The sequence below is a fragment of the Carcharhinus amblyrhynchos genome, chromosome 15 (genome assembly GCF_965287045.1).
Source record: "Carcharhinus amblyrhynchos chromosome 15, sCarAmb.v2.hapA, whole genome shotgun sequence".
NCBI lineage: Eukaryota > Metazoa > Chordata > Chondrichthyes > Carcharhiniformes > Carcharhinidae > Carcharhinus > Carcharhinus amblyrhynchos.
Genome location: NC_137338.1, coordinates 26,025,447 through 26,051,976, shown reverse-complemented (window position 1 = coordinate 26,051,976; position 26,530 = coordinate 26,025,447). Strand labels below are relative to the sequence as shown.

Genomic DNA, 26,530 nt, shown 5'->3' with positions numbered 1-26,530 from the left:
ACCTTGGGCGAGATATTCAGTGTTGGGGCGAGCGTAACCAGAAAATCTCACCCCTAATCTCTTCAAAACTTGCTCTCCTACCTATCTTTGTATCACTAACGAATTTTGCAGCCGTACATTTGGTCCTTGCATCCAAGTCATTTATACAGATTGTAAATAGTTGAAGTGCCAGCTCTGATCTCTGTGACACTCCGTTGGTTACATCTTATTAATTTAAAGTACCCATTTATCACTACGTTTTGTTTCCTGCTGTTCATGCTAATATTTTACTCCTACAGTATGTAGTAACCTGTGATGTGGCACCTTGTCAAATATTCTTTGGGAACCCAAGTACACTGCATCCTTATCAATGTTCCTTGTTACTTCCTCAAAAAACTCTAAACTAGTCATGCCTGATTTCCATTTCACAAAACTATGTTGACTGTGCCTAATTGCATTAAGATTTTCAAAGTACCTTGCTATAGCCTCCTCAATGATAGATTCTAGCATTTTCCCTATGACAGATGTTAGGCTAACTGACCTGTAACTTCCGGTCTTTTGTCTTGTCTTCCTCCATTCTTAAACAGACAAGTTACATGAATAGAGGAGTTTATTTGCTATTTTCCAATCTGATTGAACCTGCCCAGAATCCAGGGAATTTTGGAAATTAAAACCATATCTACTATTTCAGCAACACTTCTTTTAAGACCCTAGGATGATGTCCACCATGATCAGATGACCTGTCAGCTTTTAGTTCTAATATTTTTCTCATTATCCTTTCCCTGGTGATTGGAATTATATTTTTCCCTCCCCCTTTCACCTCTACAATCCCATTATAATTATTCCTCGGGTGTTATTTGTGGTTTCTAATGTGAAGGCAAAGACAAAATATCTATTCAATACATCTGCTATTTCCTATTATTAATTCCCCAGACACACACTGCAGGACCAATTCTCACCTTAGTTAAGTTTTCAATACTTGTGGAACTCTTACTGTCACTTTTTATATCCCTTGCTAGCTTTCTCTCTCTTCGCCCTCATCTTTGTAACTATTTTTTGCTAATTTTTATATTCTGTCCAACTTTTTGACCTTTGCAGTTTGTACATTTTTTTCTTTCAAATTGATATCTTTAGCTTCTTTAGTTAGCCACAAATACTGCATCCTTTTCCGAGAGTTTTTCTTTCTCACAGAAAATGCTGAGTTATGAAATATCTCTTAAATATCTTGCGCTGCATCTCTATTGGCCTATCCCTTAACCTAATTTCCTATTTCACTTTAGCTATGTCTGTCTTTCATATCTTTATTGCCTTTATTTACGTTTAAAGCACTAATCTCAGATCCACTCTTCTCTCCCTCAAACAGAATGTGAAACTCATTCATGTTGTGATCACTGTTACCCAAGAGCTGCTTAAATATGAAGTCATTTACTAATCCTGTCTCATTAATTAAGTCCAAAAATGTGCACATTAAGTGGATTAGCCATGATAAAGGTGTAGGGTTGAGGGGGTAGGCGTGTCTGGGTAAAATGCTCTTTGAGAGTTATTGCAGACTCAGTGGACCAAATGGCGGCCTCCTGCACCGTAGGGATTCTATTAGACCTAGTAATGTGCAGAATAGCCTGATCTCTGGTTAGCTTTAGAACATGCTGCTCTAAGAAACTCCTGGGAGCCATAAAATAAGCAGCAGCATCAAATTGAACACCCAGAGTCTGAGGCTGCCATTTAATAATGCTATGGTAAAGTAGGCACAGTGCTGCGGTTAACAAGTAGGGTGGGGGGAAATGAAGATATGATTCCAGTGAGCCCTGCATTTAGTATAACGAACGTATGCTATACAATCGGGTGAGGAGAGCTCCCCTGTTTTCCCACTCATTTGACTGTAATAGGGCTTTTGTGAAAAAGATATACTTGCCAATTCATTGAGTATTTAACTGTTCATGCAATCTGATCATAAAATAATCAATTGGACAGGTTTTCTTGAGTTTTAGCAAAGAGGGAAGTTTTGTTTTACTTAGTCCAGTCTAAGCAAAAATAATAAAATGCACTCTGATGTTCATATATACAAGTAGGTTAAAGAAAGGGGAAATATAGGTTAATTGAATTAGAGTTTAGAGAAATAGAAGGGGTATATAGTCCGTAGTTTGGAGACTTGGCTGACTTCAGGATGGTATTGGTGTTCCTGTTGCCCTTGTGGATGCAAACTAAATATGTTGCCTGGTGATTTGGCTGTCCAGCGATGATGATGTGGGATTGATTTTATTCCATTCTGCAGCAAGACTGTCCTTGGGTGGTCATGGTCAGCAAACAGGGTTCAAAAGTTTGCACGGTATGTTGGAGAGGGACCGTGGAGGGACCTCACTTGGGTTTTTTCTTGTCAGCATCTCAGCTGTTTGTCCTCTTAGAGTAGAAAAGACTGGATCTTAAACATACAAAGGGTGATCCTGTTGCATGACCATCACTCTGATTCAAACAAAGTTTAAGAAGTTTATTTATTAGTCACAAGTAGGCTTACGTTCACACTGCAAGTTACTGTGAAAATCCCCAAGTCGCCACACTCTGGCACCTGTTCAGATAGACTGAAGGAGAATTTTAGCATGGCCAATCCACCTAACCAGCACTCTTGGACTGTGGGAGGAAATCCACGCAGACTCTACACATGGTGACCCAAGCCAGGAATTGAACCCAGGTCCCTGGTGCTATAAGGCAGCAGTGCTAAACACTGCCGCCCCATGGTTATTAGTGTGTGTATTCCTTGTAACTTAATTTATGCCTGGAAATTCCTCCTTGCAAGAAATCCCTTCCCTGTAGTTGAAGTGATTGGACTTAAGGCATCCCCATGGTAGCTTGGTAAGTTCATATCTTGGACCCCAGTCCTCATTTACGGTCCCATTGTCCAAGCAGTTAAGTTTTATTGTTTGTCTCCACCAGTTGAATATCGCAGGTGATTGCTTTCATATGTTGCTAATGGGAACCTCATATTCCCTGGGTCGTTGTTCTTGATGGGTCTTTGAGATGGAGATACTGTCTGCAGTACAATGATGTAAATTGGGTAGCCATCGTTGGTCATGAGCTCAAGTCACCTTTTAGTTTCTGTTTTTAAAAATTCAATTCTGGTTTTCAACTGGGGTGTTTAAAAATCATTATTTGGCATGCACTAATATTGAGAGAAAGGACCTATGTTCAGTTGATTCACAAGTGGCATGTCCTCAGCGCCAGCTAACGGCGCAGAAGACTATGATGCTTCATACACAGGAGCTCACACCAGACTGTATTTCCAATTCTTTGCTATTCATACGATGAAATTGAACTGTTAAAGATGACCTGATCTCTCTCTCCATTTTAACAGGACCTATCTTCAGACGAGCTGTCTAATTGTGGCCTACACCCTGAAACTCTGAATCAACTGAAGCAGCAGCCAATCTTTGGAAAATCCTCGTTGAAGCATCTAGAAATGAATGACTACAAGTACAGCTGGAAATTATGAACTCCACGAGCAGTTTTACTGGTAGCTGTGATTTCCTTTAAAATAAAATCACACTATCACGAGTTGCTTTTATTTTAGGTGTTGAGCAGCATGCAGATGTGAAGCTTGAAAAAAGCTACAGATGGATTTTATCTGTGAAAGTTGATTAAAGGAATGAGAGATCAACATATATGTGACCGCATCCATGTTACACTATTGATGTTATGTTATTGATGTAATATTATACACTTTTATTATCAATATTAATTGAAGTTTAATTTATACGATAAAAGCATTTCAATTTTTTAATGTGGAAATTGGAAACTGGGGCTGTCATCTGCTATTTGAAAAGTCCTCTTTTTGACTGTTTACAGGATTGGTCCTACTGTCAAATCCTACTCCAGCAGAGCCAGAGCTGTGTTTTCTCTGGAAATATAGAGAGATTAATAGGTAGGATGATGTACTCTAGCTTTATAAGAGACAACAATGGGATTTTATTTGTCTTTGGTTTTTAATAGAGTAAATCTGTATTGTCTATCTGAAAGTTTGTGTCCAGAATCTCAATTTCCTTTGTTTTATCTTTGTTATAGGCAACTAACAGAAATGCAGGTAGCTTTTAAATTCTCTGGTATTGAATGTTCAGCTGTTGATTAAATTATCTCCCAGTTTGATCAATTATACTTAAGTGATCGTAATATAATTTTGTTTCATACCCATGTTTAGCTTCACAAAATAATAGCCTGTTACCTGTTTGTATGAGGTCTTCCAGAGGCTGTTTCATTCAGCTTTTTGGTGAGGTATAAATATAAGTTCCAGCTGTTAGGTGTTTTTTTTAAACAAAAAAGCCCAGTGTAGTCAAATAGTAGACACCATCATAAAACATAATTTCTGGATCAATCCTTTCTTGGATGTTCACCCCTACTCAGATTCAATGGGTTTACAGTTTGGAGAGTATTTGTATAACAATGGATCCAGTGTACCAGCCCTATAGCCACTCTTCAGTTTTCTAGTCAATGACTAAGCATTGACCAGGAACGGAATGAACCACACAAGTATTTGGGTGTACCATTAAAGCATGTCAGTCTTTTACTGATACAAGAGAAGCTGCAAGAATTTTTAAAAGCTGTTTACAGCTGATTATTGTAATGATGAGCATTACAATAATGTTGTAATGTTTTGCTTAGAACATTTTATCTGTAAATAAATTAGTAGTTTTAGCCTCCGTTAGAAAATTTGTTTTTTGCGACTGTCTGAGGTGATAGGAGAATGTGGTCAACATACTTTCTAGTAAGCACTTTACTGATATAGGTTAAATATTTGATTTAACCTGTTAATCAAATCATGACACAAGATAGATGTTTCAGCTTGCGGAAACCTGCAGTTTGCTTATGGAATAAAAAACAGTAAATGCTGAAGAAGTCATAAGGACTCAAAATGTTAACTCTTGTTTCTTTCATCACAGATGCTGCCAGACTTGCATTTCTCCAGAATTTTCAGTTTTTATTTCAGATTTCCAGCATCTTCTGTATTTTGCTTTTGTTTTAGTCTGCTTATGAAGTTGATCATCAAGCAATTTACATAATGTCTGGAAGGTAATTGCCAATCTCAAATATGATGTAGATAAAGATTAGTAACTATTTAGTTTTAAACTTATTTGAACTGCCAATCAGACTTAAATGTTTTGTGAAGTGGCATTAACTCAATAAAAACCAATTAGGTTTTAATTGATAGCCAAGTTTTGACCATTAAAAATTTTGTTAAATGCACTTTTTGGTGACACTGCCCTTCTATTTGTTTAAGTACTTGATTGTTTATAAAATATTCATTTTCTGAAATGTTGTCCTAGTTTTTTTTAAAACTGTACAGGTTTTCTCAAACTTGCTTTTGCCTATTGTGCAAAAGAGTGTGCTACTTTGGTCACTTGCCAATGGTACAATCCGCTAATCCAAAAGTTGCAAATTGCTGGAGAGGTGCTTGCTACCCCTCAAATCTTTCCCAGAGCTGCAGTTAGTCAACAGCAGTACTGAGTCCATACGTTAGCTTTTCTAGTTATATCTTTTGAATGGAGATGAATCTACTTGAAATTTCAGCTTGGATCCTGCCCGTCTTATGGTCGAGGAGACAGTAGCATACTGTCCCTGAGCTAGTAATCCAGAAGGCCTGGCTATACAAGGTTCAAGTTAGATCCAATATAGCAGCAGGTGGAGTTTAATAATTATCGTCAATTGTCACAAAAACTATCTGGTTCATTAATGTCCTTCAGGGCAGGAAATATGCCATTCCTACCTGGTCTGTGACACCAGACCCACAGCCAATATGGTTGAATGCTGTCCTTTGAAACAGCTGACCAAACTACTGAAGGAGAATTATGAATGGTCACAATTATGGATTGTGACAGAAAACATCCCATGAAATTATAAAAGTCATTCGTTGCTATAATTTCATGAATCTTGGTTCAGTGGGTCATTTGTTTGGTGGTGCATATTTACCTAGTTGCCATGCACTTTCTTAGATGAAATATAGCAGAGAGCATAGACACTACTTTGAGAATGCCAGCTCTCCAATTCTTCTTCATAATGGAAATTTCTTATTCCAGGAACCATTCTTGTAAAGCTATTCTGCACTCTCCAATGCAGTCATATCCTATAGTGTGGTGCCTAGGACTGTGCACAATACTCCACCTAAGATCTCCTAACACTTCTGATAAACAAAGTTGATCTTGAACATTCAGATATTAAGGTATTTGCATGTCCTAGTTTGGCCCCAGCTCAACCATCTTCAACTGCTTCATCAATGACCTTCCTTCCATCAAAGTTAGTAGGGATGGTTGCTGTTGATTACACATTTTGCAGCTACTGCAGCAGTCTGTCCAAATGCAGCAAGCCCTGGACAACTGCCTGACAGTAACCATCTAACCAAGAGCAAATCTAACCATTGCCAGTCAGTGGCATTGCCATTACTAAATCCCCAACTATTAACGTTCTAGAGGTTACCATTGACCAAAAACTGAGGCTAGAAATCCTCAACTCAATTGACTTCCCTGACCACCATCTATAAAGGCAAATTCTCCATTGCCTAAAGAAATGCAGCACTGACTACTACAGCTATTTGGCAAACAGAGTGAATTTCAGACACAGCCATTTATATTACACAGTGGTTTTATTACTGAAAGAACCATAGGTTTTAATAAAGATTTGTATTTACAAATCACTTTGTGATGATCATGGTCATTGCCTAAATTCTACATAATATCTGAGGACAAAAGCTACTCATCATTTACAAAGCTGCTTCACAATTCATGAAAAGAACATGCTTAAAATCAAATTTTGCAACAATTTTAAAACATCTTTATTTACAGGATCACTAAACAAGGTAATGGCAGATACTGAAAATAATTTACATAGCATCATCTGGGGCACTCTTAAAACTTGCAACTGAAATAGCACCATCCTTTGGAACAAGTCCCATGGCCTGCAGAGCAATAGTGGCAGCTGAAGCCTTGGCATGCTTCTTGTTAGGGCTCGGGAGATTTGGTTTGTACTCTGTGCCATTGATCATCACCTATAACAGAAATGCATAAACTGTAAATGTGACAAGCAGTCTTCTCACTGCAGGTACCTGTTGCAAATGTATCTGTTAATTTTGTATTTGATAAATTTTGGTTCAAATTTAAGTTGCAGATATTTGACAATCTAATATAAGTTTGGTAAGATGCTTAAAAATTGTCTAAACTTGGTCAAATAAAACTAGTCTACTGTTGCCCTCCTGTGTTGTAGTGTGCACTTCTGAGTGTGAGATCATTAATACATCATACCGCAGCTTAGAGAGAGAGAGATATGGGAGTGTGACAGGACAATATCAAAATTTTTGTCGTATGATTTAATGGCTACATGTATTTTCCAAGATAATTCTGAATCTAATTTCGCCTGTTGCTGACTTATACAAATATACTTTATAAATTGAGTTCAGCTATCCTGCCAATGCTTTGCCTATGTTGAGTCCTCCCTTGGTTAACATTGCTTCATTCTTATGAAGCACAAGTTATTCAGAAGAAAATCTGAATCTTATTTCTATTCTCACACACTGTCACAAATTTAGGAAACTAATAACATCTCTGTTTACAAAGTTACATTTTAACTCAAATTTTTTTTCAAGACTTGTAGCTAAGCATCTTCTACATAGGGCAAGCCAACATCACTAAGAATGGTAGAACTGATTGAGTGTTGCAGCACACTCAATTCCCATTACCACCACAGAATTTCACTATTGCAGCTTTAATATTGAAGTAACTGTGTTCAGTTTTATTCAGCTTTTCCTGAACAGATATCAAGTATTGTATTTTAGCTTAACTTCTCAAATGGCTGCACATACCATACTTACAAGGTGGAAGAGTTCTGGAACTTAATGGCAAAATGGCTTAAAGACATATGGCTTATAACAACATCCTCAGCGTGGCAGTCAACAGTGGATTACCACAGACATACCTGAGCTTAAATTGTAAAGTGCCTGTCTTGCCCGACCTTCCTATCACAGGCAGGGTTAGCCTCAGGCAGCCAGGGGCTTCCATGACTCCAGCAACAAAATATAAAAGAAGTACAGCCAAGGAGGACACACAAAGCAGCTGAGTTTAAATGTCCAATTGGAAGGGAGATGGTAAAGGAATGGAATTTAGGGGTTTGGACACTGTGGTGGGGGGGGGTGCAGGATGGAGGAGGAGAGGTTAGACATTTTGAGAGGATGTCAAACATTGGGAGGGAAGGAGTTGGAGATTGCAGAGGGTGCAGGCTGGGATGTGGAGCCAGGTCAGACAAGATGGAGTTGTTCAGGTCGGGGGTGGGATGGTTAGTCCCGGTCCAGTCAGGTGGGTCAGGCCAGGAAGTGTGGGTTGGGAAGTCTGGGGCAGAGGCAGTGTGCTTAGTAACAGGGTGTCCCGTGAGGGATTGTGGATGTGGGGGATGGCCTGTGTGTGGGACTCGATCTGAGTTTTTAAGAGTTACTCTGATGTTAGAATTTCTTTTCTCCCTTCTAACTTTTTCAGAGTAATTATAAGTATAAAACTGTCAGAACTGTCCAAAATTTCAGAAGGTCAGGCAAGATAGGCACTTTACACTTTAAGTGCAGATAAGTCAGTACAGAGCACTTTGTCGGATAGTTCCCTGCACAGCAAAACTGTCCAGAGGAAGTTGGTGCTTCTGGACAATTGATGGGTAAACCCTTAATTCCAAGAAGAATTCTGCAGCGCATCTTTGGGGTACCCCATAAATCTGACACTGGGGAGCCAAGAGTTAAGGTCTATTCTTAAATCCATGATTTTCCATATTATTAACCTGATCAGATCCTAATTGTGTGTAAAGATACTTAAACTTATGTAAAACATCTATTCACATCTTAAATTATTGCTTGGTTAAGAATTTTAGCTTAAATTAGAATTTTAACATCCTACTTGCTCACCTTAAACAGAAAATGTTTGCGATGGTCAGGACCACTGTCATGAACCATCAAAAAATCAGGCGGTGGCCATTTTCGCTTGTTGCAAATTTCCATCAATGCAGAAACAGGATGTTTCCCTAAGGATGGTACAAACAGGAAAAAATGGCATTTAATCATCCCAAAGTGGATCAATAAAATGTAAAAATTGCAAATGAAACCAACAACTCAAAAGACTGGGGTCTAAATTAATCAGGGCACAAAAACAGGCACATGAATCACAAGGTGAGATTAACTTGTGCTGTTCATTGAAATGCAGGTAACATGCCAACTGCATGCTGTCTGCAGCACTATATGTATTGCTCATTTGCTGCATGCAACAGCAGTGGGTCCAAGATTGTTAACCTCCAAATATTTATTAAAGCAAGCCTGTGCTCCTTAAAAGGGAGGTGAACTCTAGCTGGATCAGATGTTGACAGTCATTCTGGGAATGCATCCGACTTAGGAAACTGTAAAATGGCACAAGACAGCAGGACGCAAGGTTTTTGAATATTTTGTGAAGGAGTTGGAAAATAAGAGATGCCTGTAGCTGCAGGAGGCCCTCAACAGGCAGTGGGCACAGACTGCCATGCAAGTCAATGCTAGAAGTAAGCCCAGGGACCTGGATAGAGTGCTGCAAAATTATCAGTTATCTCAGAGTCAGGGAATACGTCTTAAATATCCCACCAACTGCATCACTCACCTCAATTCATTGCACATCCTCATCACTCTACCAACTGTCTCTATCAGTCACAATTCATATCTAGCATTAGTATGCCCCATGGCATGCTCACACACTACACTGCTGAAACTTCATAACCACATCCCACAGTTTCTATACGCCTGACATATTTCCCTCTTCTGCAGGATAACCATAGAATCTCTACAGTGCAGAAAGAAGCCATCCGGTCCATCAAGTCTGCATCAACTCTCTGAAAGGGCATCCCACACAGGTCCTCCCCTTTGCCCTATCCCCATGCATGCATTTAGCATAGCCAATCCACCTAACCTGCACATTTTTGGAGTGTGGGAGGAAACCAACATAGACATGGGAAGAACATGCAAAATCCATATAGTCACCTTAGGCTGGAATCAAACACTGGTCCCTGGCACTATGAGGAAACAGTGCTAACCAGTGTGCTGTCATACAAATGGAGGCAGCAGGACCTATCGAGTAATATCACACCTGTATATCTTATTCCTCATGGAGGGAACAGTATTGGACATTATTGGAACAGCCCCTGCTGAGCCCACAGCCAGCAGCAGAGCTGAGACAATTGAAAATGATGATATTCTCATCCTTATCCTCCTCACATCTCATTTCAAGGGCAATTAGGGATGGGCAATAAAGGCTGGTTTAGCAATGCCCACATCCCACAAATTAATTTTTAAAAATGTGATCCATATTGTCCAATTTTTTGATTTCCGACCTGCAGAAAATGCACCTGTTATCACTGTCCCCAGCCCCCACCACTCCAACACCACATCCTTTTCTTTGTGTCTTTCTTCTTTCATTTAGCTATGATGTGCACTCTTAATGGGGGAACAGCAAAAAGACAGGGAAACAAACATTTATATTGTATGAGAAGAGATGTTTATTGGCAAATGGTAGAAACATTGCCATGGAAAATGCACCAGTTGACAATAACTGATAGTTAACTGCCAAGCATTGTTTGAAATTCAAACCAGGCAGCCTGACTCTGGTCAAGTAATTGCCCTGAGAAATGAACCAGACACTTATTTTGTTTAGCTGAAACAGGCACAATATGTATACATGTTCTTTCTGTCTGCAAAGAACACAGCCCTATATATTAATACAAACGTGCCAGCTATCAATCTTAAATTGGTTGTCAGTGTAATTTTTTGAGGATTATTTAACAAATGGTGTCCAACCACAGAATCACATTTAATGTTGGACACTGTGCTTTGAGTTTTGAAGCACAGGCTGGATGGGTACAGTCTGTACCTTGCCTGTTCTGAAGACTGAAAGGGACATGCCATTTGATATTATCTGCTGTTTTAGGAATATACAGATCATCACACAGGCACAAAGTTCATTTAACACATTACTCATTTGTGTGTTAGGCAGAACATCTTTTTGCTTGATGATGGCAATTGGGTAGTGGCAAATTCCACACATGTTGCCCCTGCATTGTAGCAGTGTGAAACAGCCAGCTTCACCCTTTACTCAAATTTTTGAGAAACCTTGCCCTTCCAGGTATTTTGAGGTCGAGTGATGGCCTTAAGCCCATTCATGTGTTTGCGTGATATGCAACACAAAATTATCTGACCAGGGTAGTCATTATCCCAGAGGATGCCTTTGATGTGCCCTATTTCAGCATCAAGCTTGCATGATGAACAAGTGCCTCAAGCCCTATTTAAGAGGTTATCGATAAGGCCAATCTTATATCTGTGTTGAACTGTAAGAATCCCAATGCATGTGTTGACCACTGAAGTTAGGCTTGTGGTAGAGAACCCCTGGCAGATTTCTCAACGAGTACGTCAAGGAAAAGGAGTTCATCTGACTGTTTCATTTCAAGGGTGAATTTGAGCACAGGAGGAAGTCCATTAAGACATGTAAGGAAATTATTACATTCAGCTGTAAAATTAAATATAGCAAATGTATTAACCACATTGCAGATACATAGGGGTAGGAGGTTCAGTATCATTCCATCGAAGACACGTTTCTTATGGAACCCAACAATGATGTTTCCAAGAACTCGACTCAGAGGGGACCTTCTGACAATACCACCTATTTTAGCATACATGATATCAGTAAAACTGGACCCAACTGCATGAGTTGGGGCAACACAGTGGTTAGCACTGCTTTCTCAGAGCACCAGGGACCCAGGTTCAATTCCAGCCTCAGGTGACTGTCTGGAGTTTGTGTGGGTTTCTGCTGGGTGCTCCAGTTTCCTCCCGCACTCCAAAGATGTGTAGATTAGGTGGATTGGCCATGCTGAATTGTCTCTTAGTGTCAGGGCGATTAGGGTAAATAATAGGGGTTAGGGGATAAAGCCTGGGTGGGATTGTTGTCAGTGCAGGCTCAATGGGCTCGTTCTGCACTGTAGGGATTCTGTGATTCTATGAGTTGCCGAGTTCATACGTTTAATGAATGCTGACTCAGGCACTGGTGACAGGTCTAGATCACCATGATATAGTGCTGCAGTGCAAATATCTATGACTAAGAGGTTACTGCAGAAGGTCAGAGGACATGGAGTTGGGGGTAGGGTGTTAGCGTGGATAGAGGATTGGTTGTCAAATAGGAGGCAGAGAGTGGGGGTCAATGGGTGCTATTCGGATTGGCGGTTGGTGACTAGTGGGGTGCCCCAGGGGTCGGTGCTGGGGCCTCAGCTATTTACCATTTATATAGATGATCTGGAGGAGGGAACCGAGTGTAGGGTGTCGAAATTTGCTGATGACACCAAGATTGGGGGAAAGGCAAATTGTGCGGAGGGTGTGGAGAGTCTGCAGAAGGATCTAGATAGGCTGGGCGAATGGGCCAGGAAATGGCAAATGGAATTTAATGTTGGCAAGTGTGAGGTGGTCCACTTTGGTAGGAAGAATGGTAGGAAGGACTATTACTTACGTGGCGAAAAACTGCAGCAGGCGACGGTGCAGAGGGACCTCGGGGTCCTTGTGCATGAGTCGCAAAAACCCAGCCTGCAGGTGCAGCAGGTGGTCAGGAAGGCGAATGGGATGCTGGCCTTCATAGCGAGGGGGATTGAATATAAAAGTAGGGAGGTCTTGCTGCAGCTGTATAGGGCATTGGTGAGGCCGCAGCTGGAGTACTGTGTGCAGTTTTGGGCGCCGCACCTGCGCAAGGATATTTTGGCCTTGGAGGGAGTGCAGAGGAGGTTTACTAGGCTGATACCGGAGTTGAGGGGGTTGAGCTATGAGGAGAGGCTGAATAAACTAGGCTTGTACTCGTTGGAGTTTAGAAGAATGAGGGGAGATCTCATTGAGACGTATAAGATGATGAATGGGATGGATAGGATAGAGGTGGAAAGACTCTTCCCGCTCAAAAAAGACAGTAGGACTAGGGGGCACAGCCTCAAGATAAAGGGGGGGCAGTTCAGAACGGAGTTGAGGAGGAACTTCTTCACTCAAAGGGTGGTGAATCTCTGGAATTCTCTGCCCGTTGAAGTGGTGGAGGCTGCCTCGCTAAATATTTTTAAGAAGCGGGTTGATGGGTTTTTGATAAGAGAGGGGATTAAGGGTTATGGGGAGAGGGCGGGAAAGTGGAACTGAGCCACGACAGATCAGCCATGATCTTATTGAATGGCGGGGCAGGCTCGAAGGGCCAGATGGCCTACTCCTGCTCCTATTTCTTATGTTCTTATGTTCTTATGTTCCTTAAGTGGAACATTGGTGGCTAAGCTAGCAAGGCCAAATGAGCAAATAGCCATAGCACAGCATTACAATCAATGTGCAAGTCCTGTAGGTCTTCACAAATGTGAAGGAATCCTTCAATATATATGTGGAAACATTGCTCAAAACTGGTTGTAACAATTCACCAACCATTTAGCCAATTCATGTTGTGCAGAACCAGTCATAGTTAAGTTAGGGCAGAAAGAAACATGATAAAATCCCATCCAGATGGGATGTACCCCAGGATACTGTGGGAGGCGAGGGAAGAGATTGCAGAGCCCCTGGCGATGATCTTTGCGTCGTCAATGGAGACGGGAGAGGTTCCGGAGGATTGGAGGATTGCAGATGTAGCTCCTATTTTTAAGAAAGGGAACAGAGATAGCCCGGGAAATTACCGACCGGTGAGTCTGACCTCAGTGGTTGGTAAGCTGATGGAGAGGCTTCTGAGGGACAAGATTTACGAACATTTGGAGAGGTTTGACATGATCAGGAATAGTCAGCATGGATTTGTCAAGGGCAGGTCATGCCTTACAAGCCTAGTTGAGTTCTTCGATAATGTGACTGAACACATTGACGAAGGAAGTGCCGTGGACGTAGTGTACATGGACTTCAGCAAGGCGTTTGATAAGGTCCCCCATGCAAGACTTCTTGAGAAGGTGAGAGGGCATGGGATCCAAGGGCCTTTGGCCTTGTGGATCCAGAACTGGCTTGCCTGCAGAAGGCAGAGAGTGGTTGTGGATGGGGCTTTTTCTGAATGGAGGTCAGTCACCAGCGGAGTGCCTCAAGGATCTGTTCTGGGACCCTTGTTGTTTGTCATTTTCATAAATGACCTGGATGAGGAAGTGGAGGGATGGGTAAGTAAGTTCGCTGATGACACGAAGGTCGGTGGTGTTGTGGATGATCTGGAAGGATGGCAAAAGTTGCAGCAGGACATAGATAGGATGCAGGACTGGGCGGAGAAGTGGCAGATGGACTTCAACGCGGATAAATGTGTAGTCGTCCATTTTGGCAGAACCAACGGGATGAACGAGTACACTATCAAGGGCAGAAGTCTGAGTCGTGTTGAGGAGCAGAAGGATCTTGGGGTCCGGGTCCACAGGACTCTTAAATCGGCCTCGCAGGTGGAGGAGGTGGTCAAGAAGGCGTATGGTGTACTGGCCTTCATTAATCGAGGGATTGAGTTTAGGAGTCGGGAGGTAATGCTGCAACTTTATAAGACCCTTGTCAGGCCTCATTTGGAGTATTGTGCGCAGTTCTGGTCGCCTCACTATAGGAAAGATGTAGAAGCTATTGAAAGGGTGCAGAGGAGATTTACAAGGATGTTGCCTGGACTGGGAGGCATGCCTTATGAAGTTAGGTTGAGGGAGCTGGGACTCTTTTCCCTGGAGAGACGAAGGTTGAGAGGCGACCTGATAGAAGTTTACAAAATGTTGAGAGGAATAGATAGGGTGGACTCTCAGAGGCTATTTCCCCGGTTTGAAATGGTCGCTACGAGAGGACACAGATTTAAGGTGCGGGGAGGGAGGTTCAGAAGTGATGTTAGGGGTAAGTTTTTCACTCAGAGGGTGGTGAGTGAATGGAATCGGCTGCCGTCAGTGGTGGTGGAGGCGAACTCGCTGGGGTCTTTTAAAAGACTTCTGGATGAGTATATGGGGTTTAATGAGATTGAGGGTTATAGATAGGTCTGTAGGTTGGTAGGTGATGATGTGATCGGCGCAACTTGTGGGCCGAAGGGCCTGTTTGTGCTGTAGTGTTCTATGTTCTATGTTCTAAAATAAGTAACAGCTGTTTGCTGGTTCATTCTTCAGGGCAATGTCTGAATCAGAATCAAGCTCCACTGGTTAAATTTCAAGCAATGTTTGGCAATTAACTGTCAGTCACCATCAACTGGTGCATTCTCCAAGGCAACAGCTCTATAAATCAAAGTCCACTTGTCAACCAATCAGCACTTTCTTCTTATACAGGGAATATTATTCCCCTTACATTTGGTATTCGTGCAAATTGTCCTGCTGAGTGCAAAATGAAAAGCTCTGACAAAATGTCTCTTATTTTCAGCAATACTAAAGTTCTGTACTACCAAACGACTATTCAGTACAATCGTGGACTCAACTCCCACCGTCCTACATGCTCATGCACTCTCCAAATCCCATGATTCCCTGAGAGACAAAACATTAGCCTTAAACGTATACAACAATGGAGCATTCACAACCTCCTAAGGTAGTGAATCCAAAAGATTCACAACTCTTTGAATGAAGAAATTTCTCCTAATCTCAGTCCTAAATGATTGGCCCCATATCCAGAGACTGTGCCCTCTTGTTCTAGATTCCCCAGCCAGGGAAAATAACCTCTTGGTGTTTACAATGTCAAGTCTCTTCATAATCTTAAGTTTCAACGAGATCACCTTTTATTCTTCTAAACTCCAAATAGTATAGGCCCAATTTACTTCACCTCTTGTCATAGGACAACCCTTTAATTCCAGGAAATGTTGTAGTGAACCTTTATAGTAATGCCGCTAATTAAAGTATATCATTTTTTAAATATAAAGACCAAAACTCACATTGCCGATGTAGTTTCAGCAAAGCCCTCTACAGTTGTAGCAAGATTTCTTTATTCCCGTACTCCAATCCCCTTCCAATAAAGGCCAACGTGCCATTTGCCTCCTAATTGCTAGCTGTACCTGCATGCTAACCTTTGTGTCCCTTATACCAGTACATTCAAATTTACACCCAAATCCCACTGAATGTCAACTTTTACAAGTTTCATGCCTTTTAAAGTCTATTTTGCTTTCCTATTTTTATAACTAAAGTAAATAATCTCACACCGCACCACGTTACACTCCACGTGCCACCTTGTTATCTCATTCACTTAATCCATCTTCTTGCGGCCTGTTTGTGTCATGGCTTGCTAGCTTTGTGTCAGCAAACTTAGGTATAATACTCACGGCCTCTTCATCAAAGTCATTAATACAGATTGTAAATAACTGAGGTTCTAGTCCTGATCCTTGCAGCATTCCATTAGTCACAATCTGCCAACTTGCAAATGCCCTGTTTATCCCTACCTCTTGCTACCTAGCCATTAACTAATCTTTTAGCCATACTAACACATAATTAGCAAATATCAATACTTGATGGACAACACAACACATATGAATCTATACCTGATAGATCCTTCATAACGGGGAAATTTGCAGATTTCTTCTGCGTTTTCTCACCTTCTGCTACAAGACCTAAAATAGCCCAAATGTCAGTCATTAATTTGTGCAAGAAAAGAACCACACCTCTGAAAATAAATCTAGCTTTCAAGATGCAACTAATGTTCAAAAGATAACTAAATACTGGAATATTAAGAAAATTTTAAAATATTTTTCACATATTGAATGATGGAAAACATTTTAATATCAGAAAATAAATGTGGCATTGCACAGAGGTTACACTATTATCAGCCGGAGTTGAGAAGGCAATGCAACGGCACTGAAAGAATTAGGAACTAGATTTGTATGAGATATCCTCAAAGAGAGTGGAATCATTTTTTTTTGGTTTGTTCTCTGGAAATAAAGAGGGACAGCGTGTGGCACTGAGAGCTTGCATTTGGAGGTGACATAGAAAAGCAGAGTACAGAAACATAGAGAATAAATGAATGATAGGTAGAAAGTGAAGGAGGGCCAAGATTATGCTAGTGAATCAGTGGACAGTGGCTGTGCGTGTGTAAAAGTGGGCAGTGAAGCACAACTGGATTGCTGACTGGAGTTGCAGGTAATTAGTGGAACTTGAAACCTACAAGAACCTGAACAAGGAGTGAATTGAATGGTTTTGAGTCACTGATGTGATGTGTGAGACAACTGTATTCTATTCAGAACTTCCTGTGTTTCTGGGTAATGAGTGTTACTGTTATATGTAAAATCTGTGAGAGTAATTCATGCGGTTGCTAAAATCAACTTGAGAAATATTTTGAACAATTTGGTCATTTCATTCAGGATATCCAGACATGAACCCCTCTCAAAATGGAGTCCTGAACACATGGTGCATGGTAACAGGGAGTTAAAATTACCGATTCCATTTTGAGACTATCATTGCCTCACTTTACAAAATTTGACCAAAATGGGCTATTTGAATTATCGTGCTTCTGACTTTAACCTTAATCATCTGCATCAAAAACAGTCAATAAAACATTATCAATCTCCGTGAGATCACCACTTTCATTTTTTTTCTGCTGTTGTCAGGCACGTTAATAAAATAAAAACAAAACAGCATCATTACCTTTACGATCTGTCTTGAAGTCAACGACTATAGGTTCTACTGGCCCATTTTTGTTTTTTCCCAGCCCTTCTCCTTCCCTCCATCCCATTTTTTGCATCAAATGTGCACCCATTCCTCCAGTTAAAGGTGCAGCCTTCAGGAACTGATCCTGTTTATAAGTAGACAGGCATAATAAAAGCAAATCTTATAAGAGATCAAAGTGGCCTTTTTAAGTCAGATTGATTAACAAAATCTGCGAATTCAGGAATGCATAAGTACTTAGAACATTTTAAAATATAAATCAAACATTCCAAAACACAAATAAAAGTAATTACGCCATTGTTTTTAACAAAAACATGAAGAGTTCTAGGGGAGAAGACGCATGCATGAAAAACTCTTTGTAAAGTCTGTTCTGCAAACAGTTAAAATGCAGGTTACAATACATATTTGAAAACTCCTTAAAAGAATTACGTACCTAGACCTCTGCTGCCAGTGTGTAGTGAAAAGTAGGGTTGAGACTGGCCATGGCAACAAGGCGACTACAAGGATTTGACCCTGCACCAGGTTTCTGTACATAGAAGTGAAAGTTCACAGGTCAGTCTGTGAACTATCACCTCTCTTTGTCCTTTCCATCTCCCAACCATGCATTTCAACAGATCACCAGGCACTGCTGAATACCAATATTTCAACAAAATTTCAGACATTTTTAAGTTAGCAACAATTAATAAATGAAGGGAAACACAATCTTGCAGTCAACTGTTATGATTTCTAAGATGGTAAATGGTCAATATACTGACATGAACTGAAGCCATTAAAATTTAGTAAAACAGCAGACCTAGTAGCGTAATCTTTCCCACATTCAGTCGTTATTAAAAAGTGACTGTGTGGTGAATCTCACAACTCACTAGAATATCAAGGCAGCTACTCTTCAGAGACCACAACTAAAAGGCACAATACAATGTGCTCAAGAAAAATGTGTCAGGGTTACCAAGAAAGTTATCTGCAGTTAATGTTTTACAACATTTTTATCTAACATGCATTAAATAAATAAAATGTTGAGCTGAATTGCAATTGTTTATGTATCAAATAACAGCAGCGGAGCAATAACAGTGGGATCTATCTTGATTTTTGGTCAACCACCTTTCTGACCAGTGATGAGGCCCCTGTGATTCCGAGGCCACAGATCGATTTAATTACGATCATTCATATGTGGGCTTCAAACAAGCATCAAAATCAGGCAGGGCAGCCACTGGCAAAGGAAGTTGCAATTTGATGGGGTGGGAGCCATGATTGTGGACAGGGGGGTCTTTCAGGACATTGGCATCCAGTCTATTTTTACGTCCCTTGGAGGAGCACTCCAGGGCAGGGGCCAAGCAGTTCCAGCCTAAGATAGCAATCAGGGATCTGTTTATGTCATAGGATCTCAACTTTCCAGTCAAAAGTGGTCCATTGCCTGAAACGAGAAGCATTCAGTATGTCCAGCTGTAAGCCTCTTACAAAGTGGGAGTATTGCCATATCAAAGAACAAGGGCAAAGAACAAAGAAAAGTACAGCACAGGAACAGGCTCTTCAGCCCTCCAAGCCAATGGCGATCATGATGCCCTAACTAAACTATATTATGATATTGTTCAAAGTAACAAGTTAATGTTACCGACTCCACTTTGAGACTATCACTACTCACTAATGCCAGGTGAAGCCAGTCAAAAATCGGCCTCAGCAAATTGGAATTTCCCTACTGATACCATGGTTGCTTCTCAAGCAATGCTTAGAAAAACGGTGGGTAGAGTGCTAGCATAACCTAATGTGGTGCATAATGCAGGTAGAAGTAGACACAGTTTTATTCTGGTGACATATCAACAAATAAGCATAAGATAATAATGAATAACAGAGCTCACAGTTTTCAGGTTTAATGCCCACAATTACAAATGAGACTATGTGAGCTTATATTAAAAAGCTCAAAAAAGTCTTAGGTTTACAAACTTGAGTTCCCAACAGATCTACAAAGGTGTCTAAGAGAATCCCTGACACCATCAGATTTCTATCCATTCGCAAATAGTATTTGTTTTTGATTTACCAGTATTTGATTTCTGTTGCAGAATACTAATAATAATATTTTCTGCCTTGATAATCCTGCTTTTGCTGTCTTTTGGAAATTTGTAGTATGCATTATGTGGATTGCATTGTGAAGAGGCTTCAGTGGTGCATGCAGAGGTCATCAAGGCTTGTTTTAGACAATAATCAGTCTGCCCAATTTTGTAGCTATCCAGACCAAATACAACAAGCGGAATATAAGCAATGGATCAAACCATGGTAAAGGCATTGACAGTGAGGCTTTTGAGACATTTTCAACCCAGGAAATAACAGAACCTCATTAAAATGTTAAACTTTGCCAGTACTAATTTAAATTATTCCATTATTGTATTAAGGCTATTATTTTTAAATCTAAAAGCACTTCTGCACCAGTTCCAAATGTGTTTGTTAAATGGTGAATCTGAACAGCCAGATTTATGAAGAAAATTATAATTAGAATGTGTAATTGAAAATAGTTTAGAAAATCAAATTAATTCACATTTTAACTGTTTTGATACAGTTACGACTTTATTCTTTAAAACGCACGCAAGAATTTTTCATTACAACTAAATGGAAACATCTTTGCAGTTTAAACCATTTGGTTCTTTAACAAACTATTAAAACGCATGCAAAAAAACTGTCTAAACAGCTAAGTATATTTCTTCAAATCAACCAAGGATCTGGAATACCAGCTGCCTCATCCCAAAAACCTGGGTTGGTTTTTACTTACTTCCATGTCCTTCTTCCCCTGTTTTTCCAGGAACCTCACAAAAGAAAGAGGCAACCAGGCAGAGAATGATACAAACCCCAGCCAAAGTCGCCCAGGGTTCCGTCCTGCTTTTGTACCTGCTTTGTAATGATAGAATTTTTTGTCATCAACATCTGTTGCAGTATCTCCAATGTGTATTCAGTTCACAAATCCAATTCAGATACTTTACCAGCTGTACACAATTTACACAGAAAAGAGACACAAGTATTAATCAAATAATTTGTTATAAATAATTCTCTTCCCATGTTTTTTACAGCAATGCTCTGGAATACATTTGATCTGTTACACAAGTACTAATGCGCTATGAACACAAAAAGTATAGTTCATGCTGATATATTGAAAAAAGAAAGTTTATAGTATAAAGAATCCCTCAGATATTCAAATGAATTTTCCCGGCAAAAGTAATGCTTCAAAAAATTATGACCCCCTGAGAAAGATCCTCTTAACATACAACGCCCAGTTAAATATCCAAAATCTATGATTAAAATCCATCATGTTTAATTATCACAGTTTCATTTATCACTATCTAATTAACGCTATCATAAAATGGCAATTTTAAAGTAAAAAAGGGCAAGGCATTTTACAGATAAGGAGAAATTGCCAGTTCATTTGTTCTTAAAATGTCATAGTTCTAAGGGTTTTTGAAACTGAAAACAAAATATAAAAGGGCTAAATTTAGTGTGAGGACAGCAGAATCAACAGCATATCTTGGTTTTAGTGTGTTGACATGCTCAACCCAGAAGTCAGGATTCTATCTCAGTCCTGACTAACAGGAAAGGTCAGTTGTAGTCAATAAGCAAGTTCTGTCAGCACTCAGCTGGATGAACCACAATATGGTAAAAAGCAGGGCAGCTCCGATTCTGTGGCCATAGGGTGAATTTGCACTCAAAGGAGCATACTAGCTTTACCAGAGATTATCTGGATGTTTACTAACTGCAAAAACAGTACAGAAAACATCTGGGAAGAAACTTGCCATTGATCCCCAACCCTACAGCAGCTGAAACTTGAAGCATAGCAATGAGGACAGGGGAAAGTTAAAGTTTATTTATTAGTGTCACAAGTGGGTTTACATTAACACTGCAATGAAGTTTCTGTGAAAATCCCCCAGCAGCCTCACTCCAGCACCTGTTTGGGTACACTGAATGAGAATTTAGCACAGCCAATGCAACTAACCTTGAGTTATAAGGAGAAGCTTGATAGACTGGGACGTTTTTCTCTGAAGTGTAGAGGGGTGATCTTGTAGAGGTCTTTAAAATAACGAGGGGCATAGATCAGGTAGAAAGTCAATATTTTTTCCCAAAGATAGGGGAGTCTAAAACTAGAGGGCATAGGTTTAAGGTGAGCGGGGAGAGATACAGAAATGTCCAGAGGGGCAATCTTTTCACACAGAGAGTGGTGAGTATCTGGAACAAGCTGCCAGAGGCAGTAGTAGAGGTGAGTAAAATTTTGTCTTTTAAAAAGCATTTAGACAGTTACATGGGTAAGATGGGTATAGAAGGATATGGGCCAAATGCGAGCAATTGGGACTAGTTTAGGGGTTTAGAAAAAAGGGCGGCCAGGACAAGTTGAGCCAAAAGGCCTGTTTCCATGCTGTAAACCTCTATGACTCTCTATGACTCTAACCTAAAGGAAGTAAAATGCAAATTTAAAGAAAGAAGAAAATAATGTGAGAGATTAGAAAAGTTACAGACAAACCAAAGAGTCATTTTTAGGGTATACAGATTTCCAAAAGTCATTCCATGAAAATTAGAAGAATAGAACTTTGAAAAAGAAAGAAGGAAATCTGATGTTAAATATCCATGTAGAACAGCATAAGTTTGAATGACAAAAATTGTTTTGTGCACTCATCACATACATAGAATAAAAGATACATGAAACAACTGTTTCATACCAATTTTGATTCGGACTCCAGTTAGATTCTCTTTGTATAACTGCATCTCTTGTTTGTGAACTGGATACATCACTGAACATAAACTGAAACAGACATTAGTTTTTTTTTCTCTAGTGGATTAATTATCGAGGTGAAATACCAACCATGTGTCAACAGAATTTTGTCAAAATATACAAAAGTGTGAAGCATTACTTTTCCTTTTAATTTTTTCCTTCTTGTTTACACTGAAATCAGCTTGCAAAGCCAATTGAAAATAATAGTGTTACTTATTGTGCAAGAACACTTGGTTGGGCAAGAGGATTTTAAAACATCATTACAATTCTCTGAAAGGCTGAGGATAACATACACAGATTTAACAGTACGTGGCTACATATAATAAAACTGCATTTACCTATACGATTCTGATTAATGGGAGTCATTTTCTAAGCATTAAAAGGTATACAACACAAAATCCTTTGAAGTTTCACACTTTTCCCCCCTGAAGCTTCTAATCCAAAATTTTGGGGCCTTTAAGTGTGGCATTTCAGCCATTGCATATTTTCATCTATTCTGTGTTGCTACTCAAAGTTTCAGCCATTTCTGCATTTAACCCATCATGAATCAGCAGATAACTTAAATACATTTTGGGCTGTAAAACTCTGTTGCAAAGCCTCAAATGCAGTCAAGCGGCCACCTCAAATATCAGTGAAAGGATCTGAGAAGTATTTATTGCGGTTTTTGAGTTTTTTCTAAGTCTTAACTGACCCCTGTTACAATCAGGTTTAAGATTATGGGGAGAAGACAGTCATTTTCCAATTATAATACTGTAAGTGAAAATAGTTTCCTTCTCTTATAGCTCAGCTACAATTTCTAATAAAGTAACTTTTCTTACCAAGTTAACTTTAAGCAACAGCAGTTGAATTTAATAAAAATTTAAAAAGCACCTCTTTAGCTCTCCCTGCTCATATTATTCTATGTAGAGTGCACAGAAAAGATGGCAAGCTCTTAATGCAGTATGCCAGCTGACCATCGAATCCCTACAGTGCAGAATGATGCCATTTGGCCCATCAAATCTGCACCAAATTTACGACAGAGCATCTTATTGGACCCTATCCTTATAACTCGTCGTATTTAAACTGCTGATCTCCATAACCTACATATCTTTGGACACAAAGGGGAAATTTGGCATGGCCAATCCACCTAACCTGCACATCTTTGGAGTATGAGAGGAAACAAGAGCACCAAAAGGAAACCCACACAGACATGGGGAGAACGTAACCTGGTATATAATCAGTAAGTAGGTCTATTATTTTACATGTTTATGATTTCTGACTATCAGCCATTTAGAACCAGACCTCATCTTCACTGACTCCTGACACACATTAAACTATAACACACTTTGTTATTCACTGTGTCTGTGTAATTACTTGAGGTGTGACTCTAAATACATTATTATTTTAATTTCAAAGCTGACAAAATAATTTAGTCCACAAATGTACTCATTACCTTCCTGATCCAAGCTTGAGGACCACTATTTGATAATTCCTCATAGGTCAAGACTTGAGCTCCAGTACTACCTGTAAACTGCCCAGGCAGAGAGTTTGACTGAGCCCACACATCAATCTTGACAAAAAGAGAAGAAATATTTCAATAATGTTGAAAATAAGCATCTATTAAATGTTTGTTTCAAATTTAATTAAACCTAGATAACTTGAAGATGTAAACATGTAGAACCAGTGATGAATTGCATTCCTGCTGGTTGTTGCTGCATCAAGGAGGAATGTTGACCAGAACCTTAGAAGAATTCCTGCTCTTCCCTGAATAATACCATGAACAGCATCCCTGACAATGTAGTGCATCCTTAGTACTGCACTTGGATATCAACCTATAAATCAAAGCCCTGCAGATATACTTGAATTTGCAACATACAAACTCGTATCATGATTAAGCCATTCAGCCCTTCGAGCCTGCTCCACCATTTAATAAGAACATGGTTGTCACAATTGTAACCTCAGATCCATATTCCCCCTATCCCCAATAACCTTTCACCCCCACCCCCACCTCATCCCACTTACCAAGAACGACCTAGCTCAGCCTTAACAATATTCAAAGACTCACTTCCATCACCTTTTGAGGAATAGAGTTCCAAAGACTCAGGGGAAAAATCTCTCCTCATCTCAGTTTAAATGGGCAACCCCCTATTTTTAAATAATGAACCCTAGTTCTAGATTTTCCCACAAGACAAAACATCCTTTGCACATCCACTTTGTCAAGACCTCTGAGGATCATACATGTTTTAATCAAGTCATCTTTCATTCTTCTAAATACCAGCAGAACTTGATTTGATTTATCATTGTCATATGTACCGGGATACAGTGAAAAGTATTATTTCTTGCGCGCTATTCAGATAAACATACTGTTCATAAAGTACATAGGGGAGAGAGAAAGGAGAGGGTGCGGAATGTAATGTTACAGTCATAGCTAGGGTGCAAAGAATGCAGAAGGAAGTCTAGCCTGTCCAATCTTTTCTCATAAGACAATCTGGCCAATCAAGGTACTAGTCTAGTAAACCTTCTCTGAATGACTTCCAATGCATTTACATCTTTCCTGAAATAAGAATACCACTACTGTGTGCAGCATTCCAGATGTGGTCTCACAAATGCGCTGTATAACTGTAGCAAAGCCTCCCTGTTTTTGTAATCAATTCCCCTCGCAATAAACAATAACATTCAGTTAGCTTTCCAAATTACTTGCTGTACCTGCATACTAACCTTTTATGCTTCATATACTAAGACACACAAATCCCTCTGCATCTCAGAGATTTACAATTTCTCACTATTTAGATAAAATGCTTTGTAAAAACAAAAATTCCTGCCGCAATGGATAATTTCACATTTTTCCATTTTATACAGCATTTTCCAGATTTCTGCCCCTCCGTTAACCTATCTGTATTCCTTTTAACTCCTTAAGTCTTCTTCACATATTACTTTCTGACTTTTCCTTGTCTCGTTAAATTTAGCAACCATATCTTCAGTCCCTTCATCCAAATCATTTATGTAAATTGTAAGAAGTTGCAAGCCAGCACTGATCCCTATAGCACACCACTTGTTACATCTTGCTGACCAGAAAGTTCCCATTTATACCTACATTCTGTTTCTTGTTAGCTAATCTCCTATTCATGCCAACATTCTTGGGCATTTTTGAGTTTCCATTTCTGAAAGCAGTCTTAATGCTGAATCTATTTTTCCTTCTCAACTTCATGCAATACTTCAGGCCTAACCAAAGATCATTTCCCGGACATACCTGTTCCTGTGCCCGAAGGATCATCGACATAGCCTCCACATCGTAGGGATTTTCTACAAGGCGTTTCTGAGCTGTTGCTCTCTCGCTCATCGTTACAGAGATATCCACTGCCTAGAAGACAAAATACTAACATTACCGCATTGAGTGACTAAATTGCTGTGATCTTTTTTTCTCTTCAAACAATTTTTTTTGCGTGTCGACTCTTTCTTTGGAGGCAGTTCACACTAGGGTATTTCATCCAAGTGACCAGTATAGGTACATGAGCCTCAACAATGAGTGCCGGTATGCTGAGTGCAGAGTTTAATCCAGTCCGCTGATGCCATTGCACTGATACCCAAAAGTAGTGCAACATGAGTGACAAACTATCTCATCTTTGAAGGATTATCTAAGCCAATTGTAGCAGCTCTTGGACTACCCCAGCTGATGTTGGCTAACACAGCACAAGTCTGCTTCACGATGGCACAGTGGTTAGCATGGTTGCCTCACAGCAGCAAGGGACTCGGGTTCAATTCAGGCCTTAGGTGACTGTGTGGAGTTTTCACATTCTTCCCACATCTGTATAGGTTTCGTCCAGATGCTCCAGTTTCCTCCCACAGTCCAAAGATGTACAAATTATGTTGCTTGGCCAGGCTAAATTGCCTCTCAATGTTAGGGGGATTAACAGGGTAAATATGTAGGGTTATGGGGGTAGGGCCTATGTGAGATTGTTGTTGGTGCAGGCTTAATGGCCTGATTGGCCTCTTTCTGCACTGTAGGCATTTTATGGATTCTGCAATTCTTCCTTGCTTCATACTGGATATACAAGGTGGGCCACATGAAGATGAGGGAGAATTAGTGTTTAAGATGTAAAGCACTCCTCCCATTTCAGTTTTTCTTTTGGACAGTGGTTAATAAAGCAAAATGCAATATCAATTAATTCTATGAATGAATTTATTTTTGCAAGGTGTGTCTGAAAGATTAGAGCAGTAATAGATTTTAAATGTCAATTTCCCTCAAAATATGTA

General features: G+C 39.9%; 2 protein-coding genes across 13 annotated transcripts in view; one reads left to right on the top strand and one right to left on the bottom strand.

Annotated features, from left to right (window-relative positions):
* donson (DNA replication fork stabilization factor DONSON) overlaps window positions 1–3,612 on the top strand; it is a 29,611-nt gene extending 25,999 nt beyond the window's left edge. The window contains exon 11 of the mRNA XM_080203244.1: window positions 3,326–3,612. Coding sequence (XP_080059370.1) covers window positions 3,326–3,463 — 138 coding nt within the window. The 3' untranslated portion in view covers window positions 3,464–3,612. The remainder of the gene's footprint in view (window positions 1–3,325) is intronic.
* A 2,837-nt stretch (window positions 3,613–6,449) lies between these two features.
* Window positions 6,450–26,530, bottom strand: part of sonb (SON DNA and RNA binding protein b) — a 52,881-nt gene continuing 32,800 nt past the window's right edge. The window contains exons 7-13 of one of the 12 annotated variants that reach the window (XR_013888650.1): window positions 25,527–25,637; window positions 23,730–23,846; window positions 22,245–22,327; window positions 20,315–20,433; window positions 17,536–17,683; window positions 16,437–16,505; window positions 8,989–9,009 (exon numbers count right to left, since the gene is read on the bottom strand). Coding sequence is in view for 8 of the 12 variants with exons in the window: in XM_080203632.1 (XP_080059758.1) it covers window positions 6,839–7,003; window positions 8,894–9,009; window positions 16,437–16,505; window positions 17,536–17,683; window positions 23,730–23,846; window positions 25,527–25,637 (726 nt within the window). In the remaining 4 variants the exon portion in view is untranslated. Of the gene's footprint in view, window positions 7,004–8,893; window positions 9,010–16,436; window positions 16,506–17,535; window positions 18,185–20,314; window positions 21,601–22,244; window positions 22,328–23,729; window positions 23,847–25,526; window positions 25,638–26,530 lie in introns of those variants that run through there. The other 11 variants (XM_080203632.1, XM_080203636.1, XR_013888649.1 and 8 more) reach the window with 11 other exon arrangements.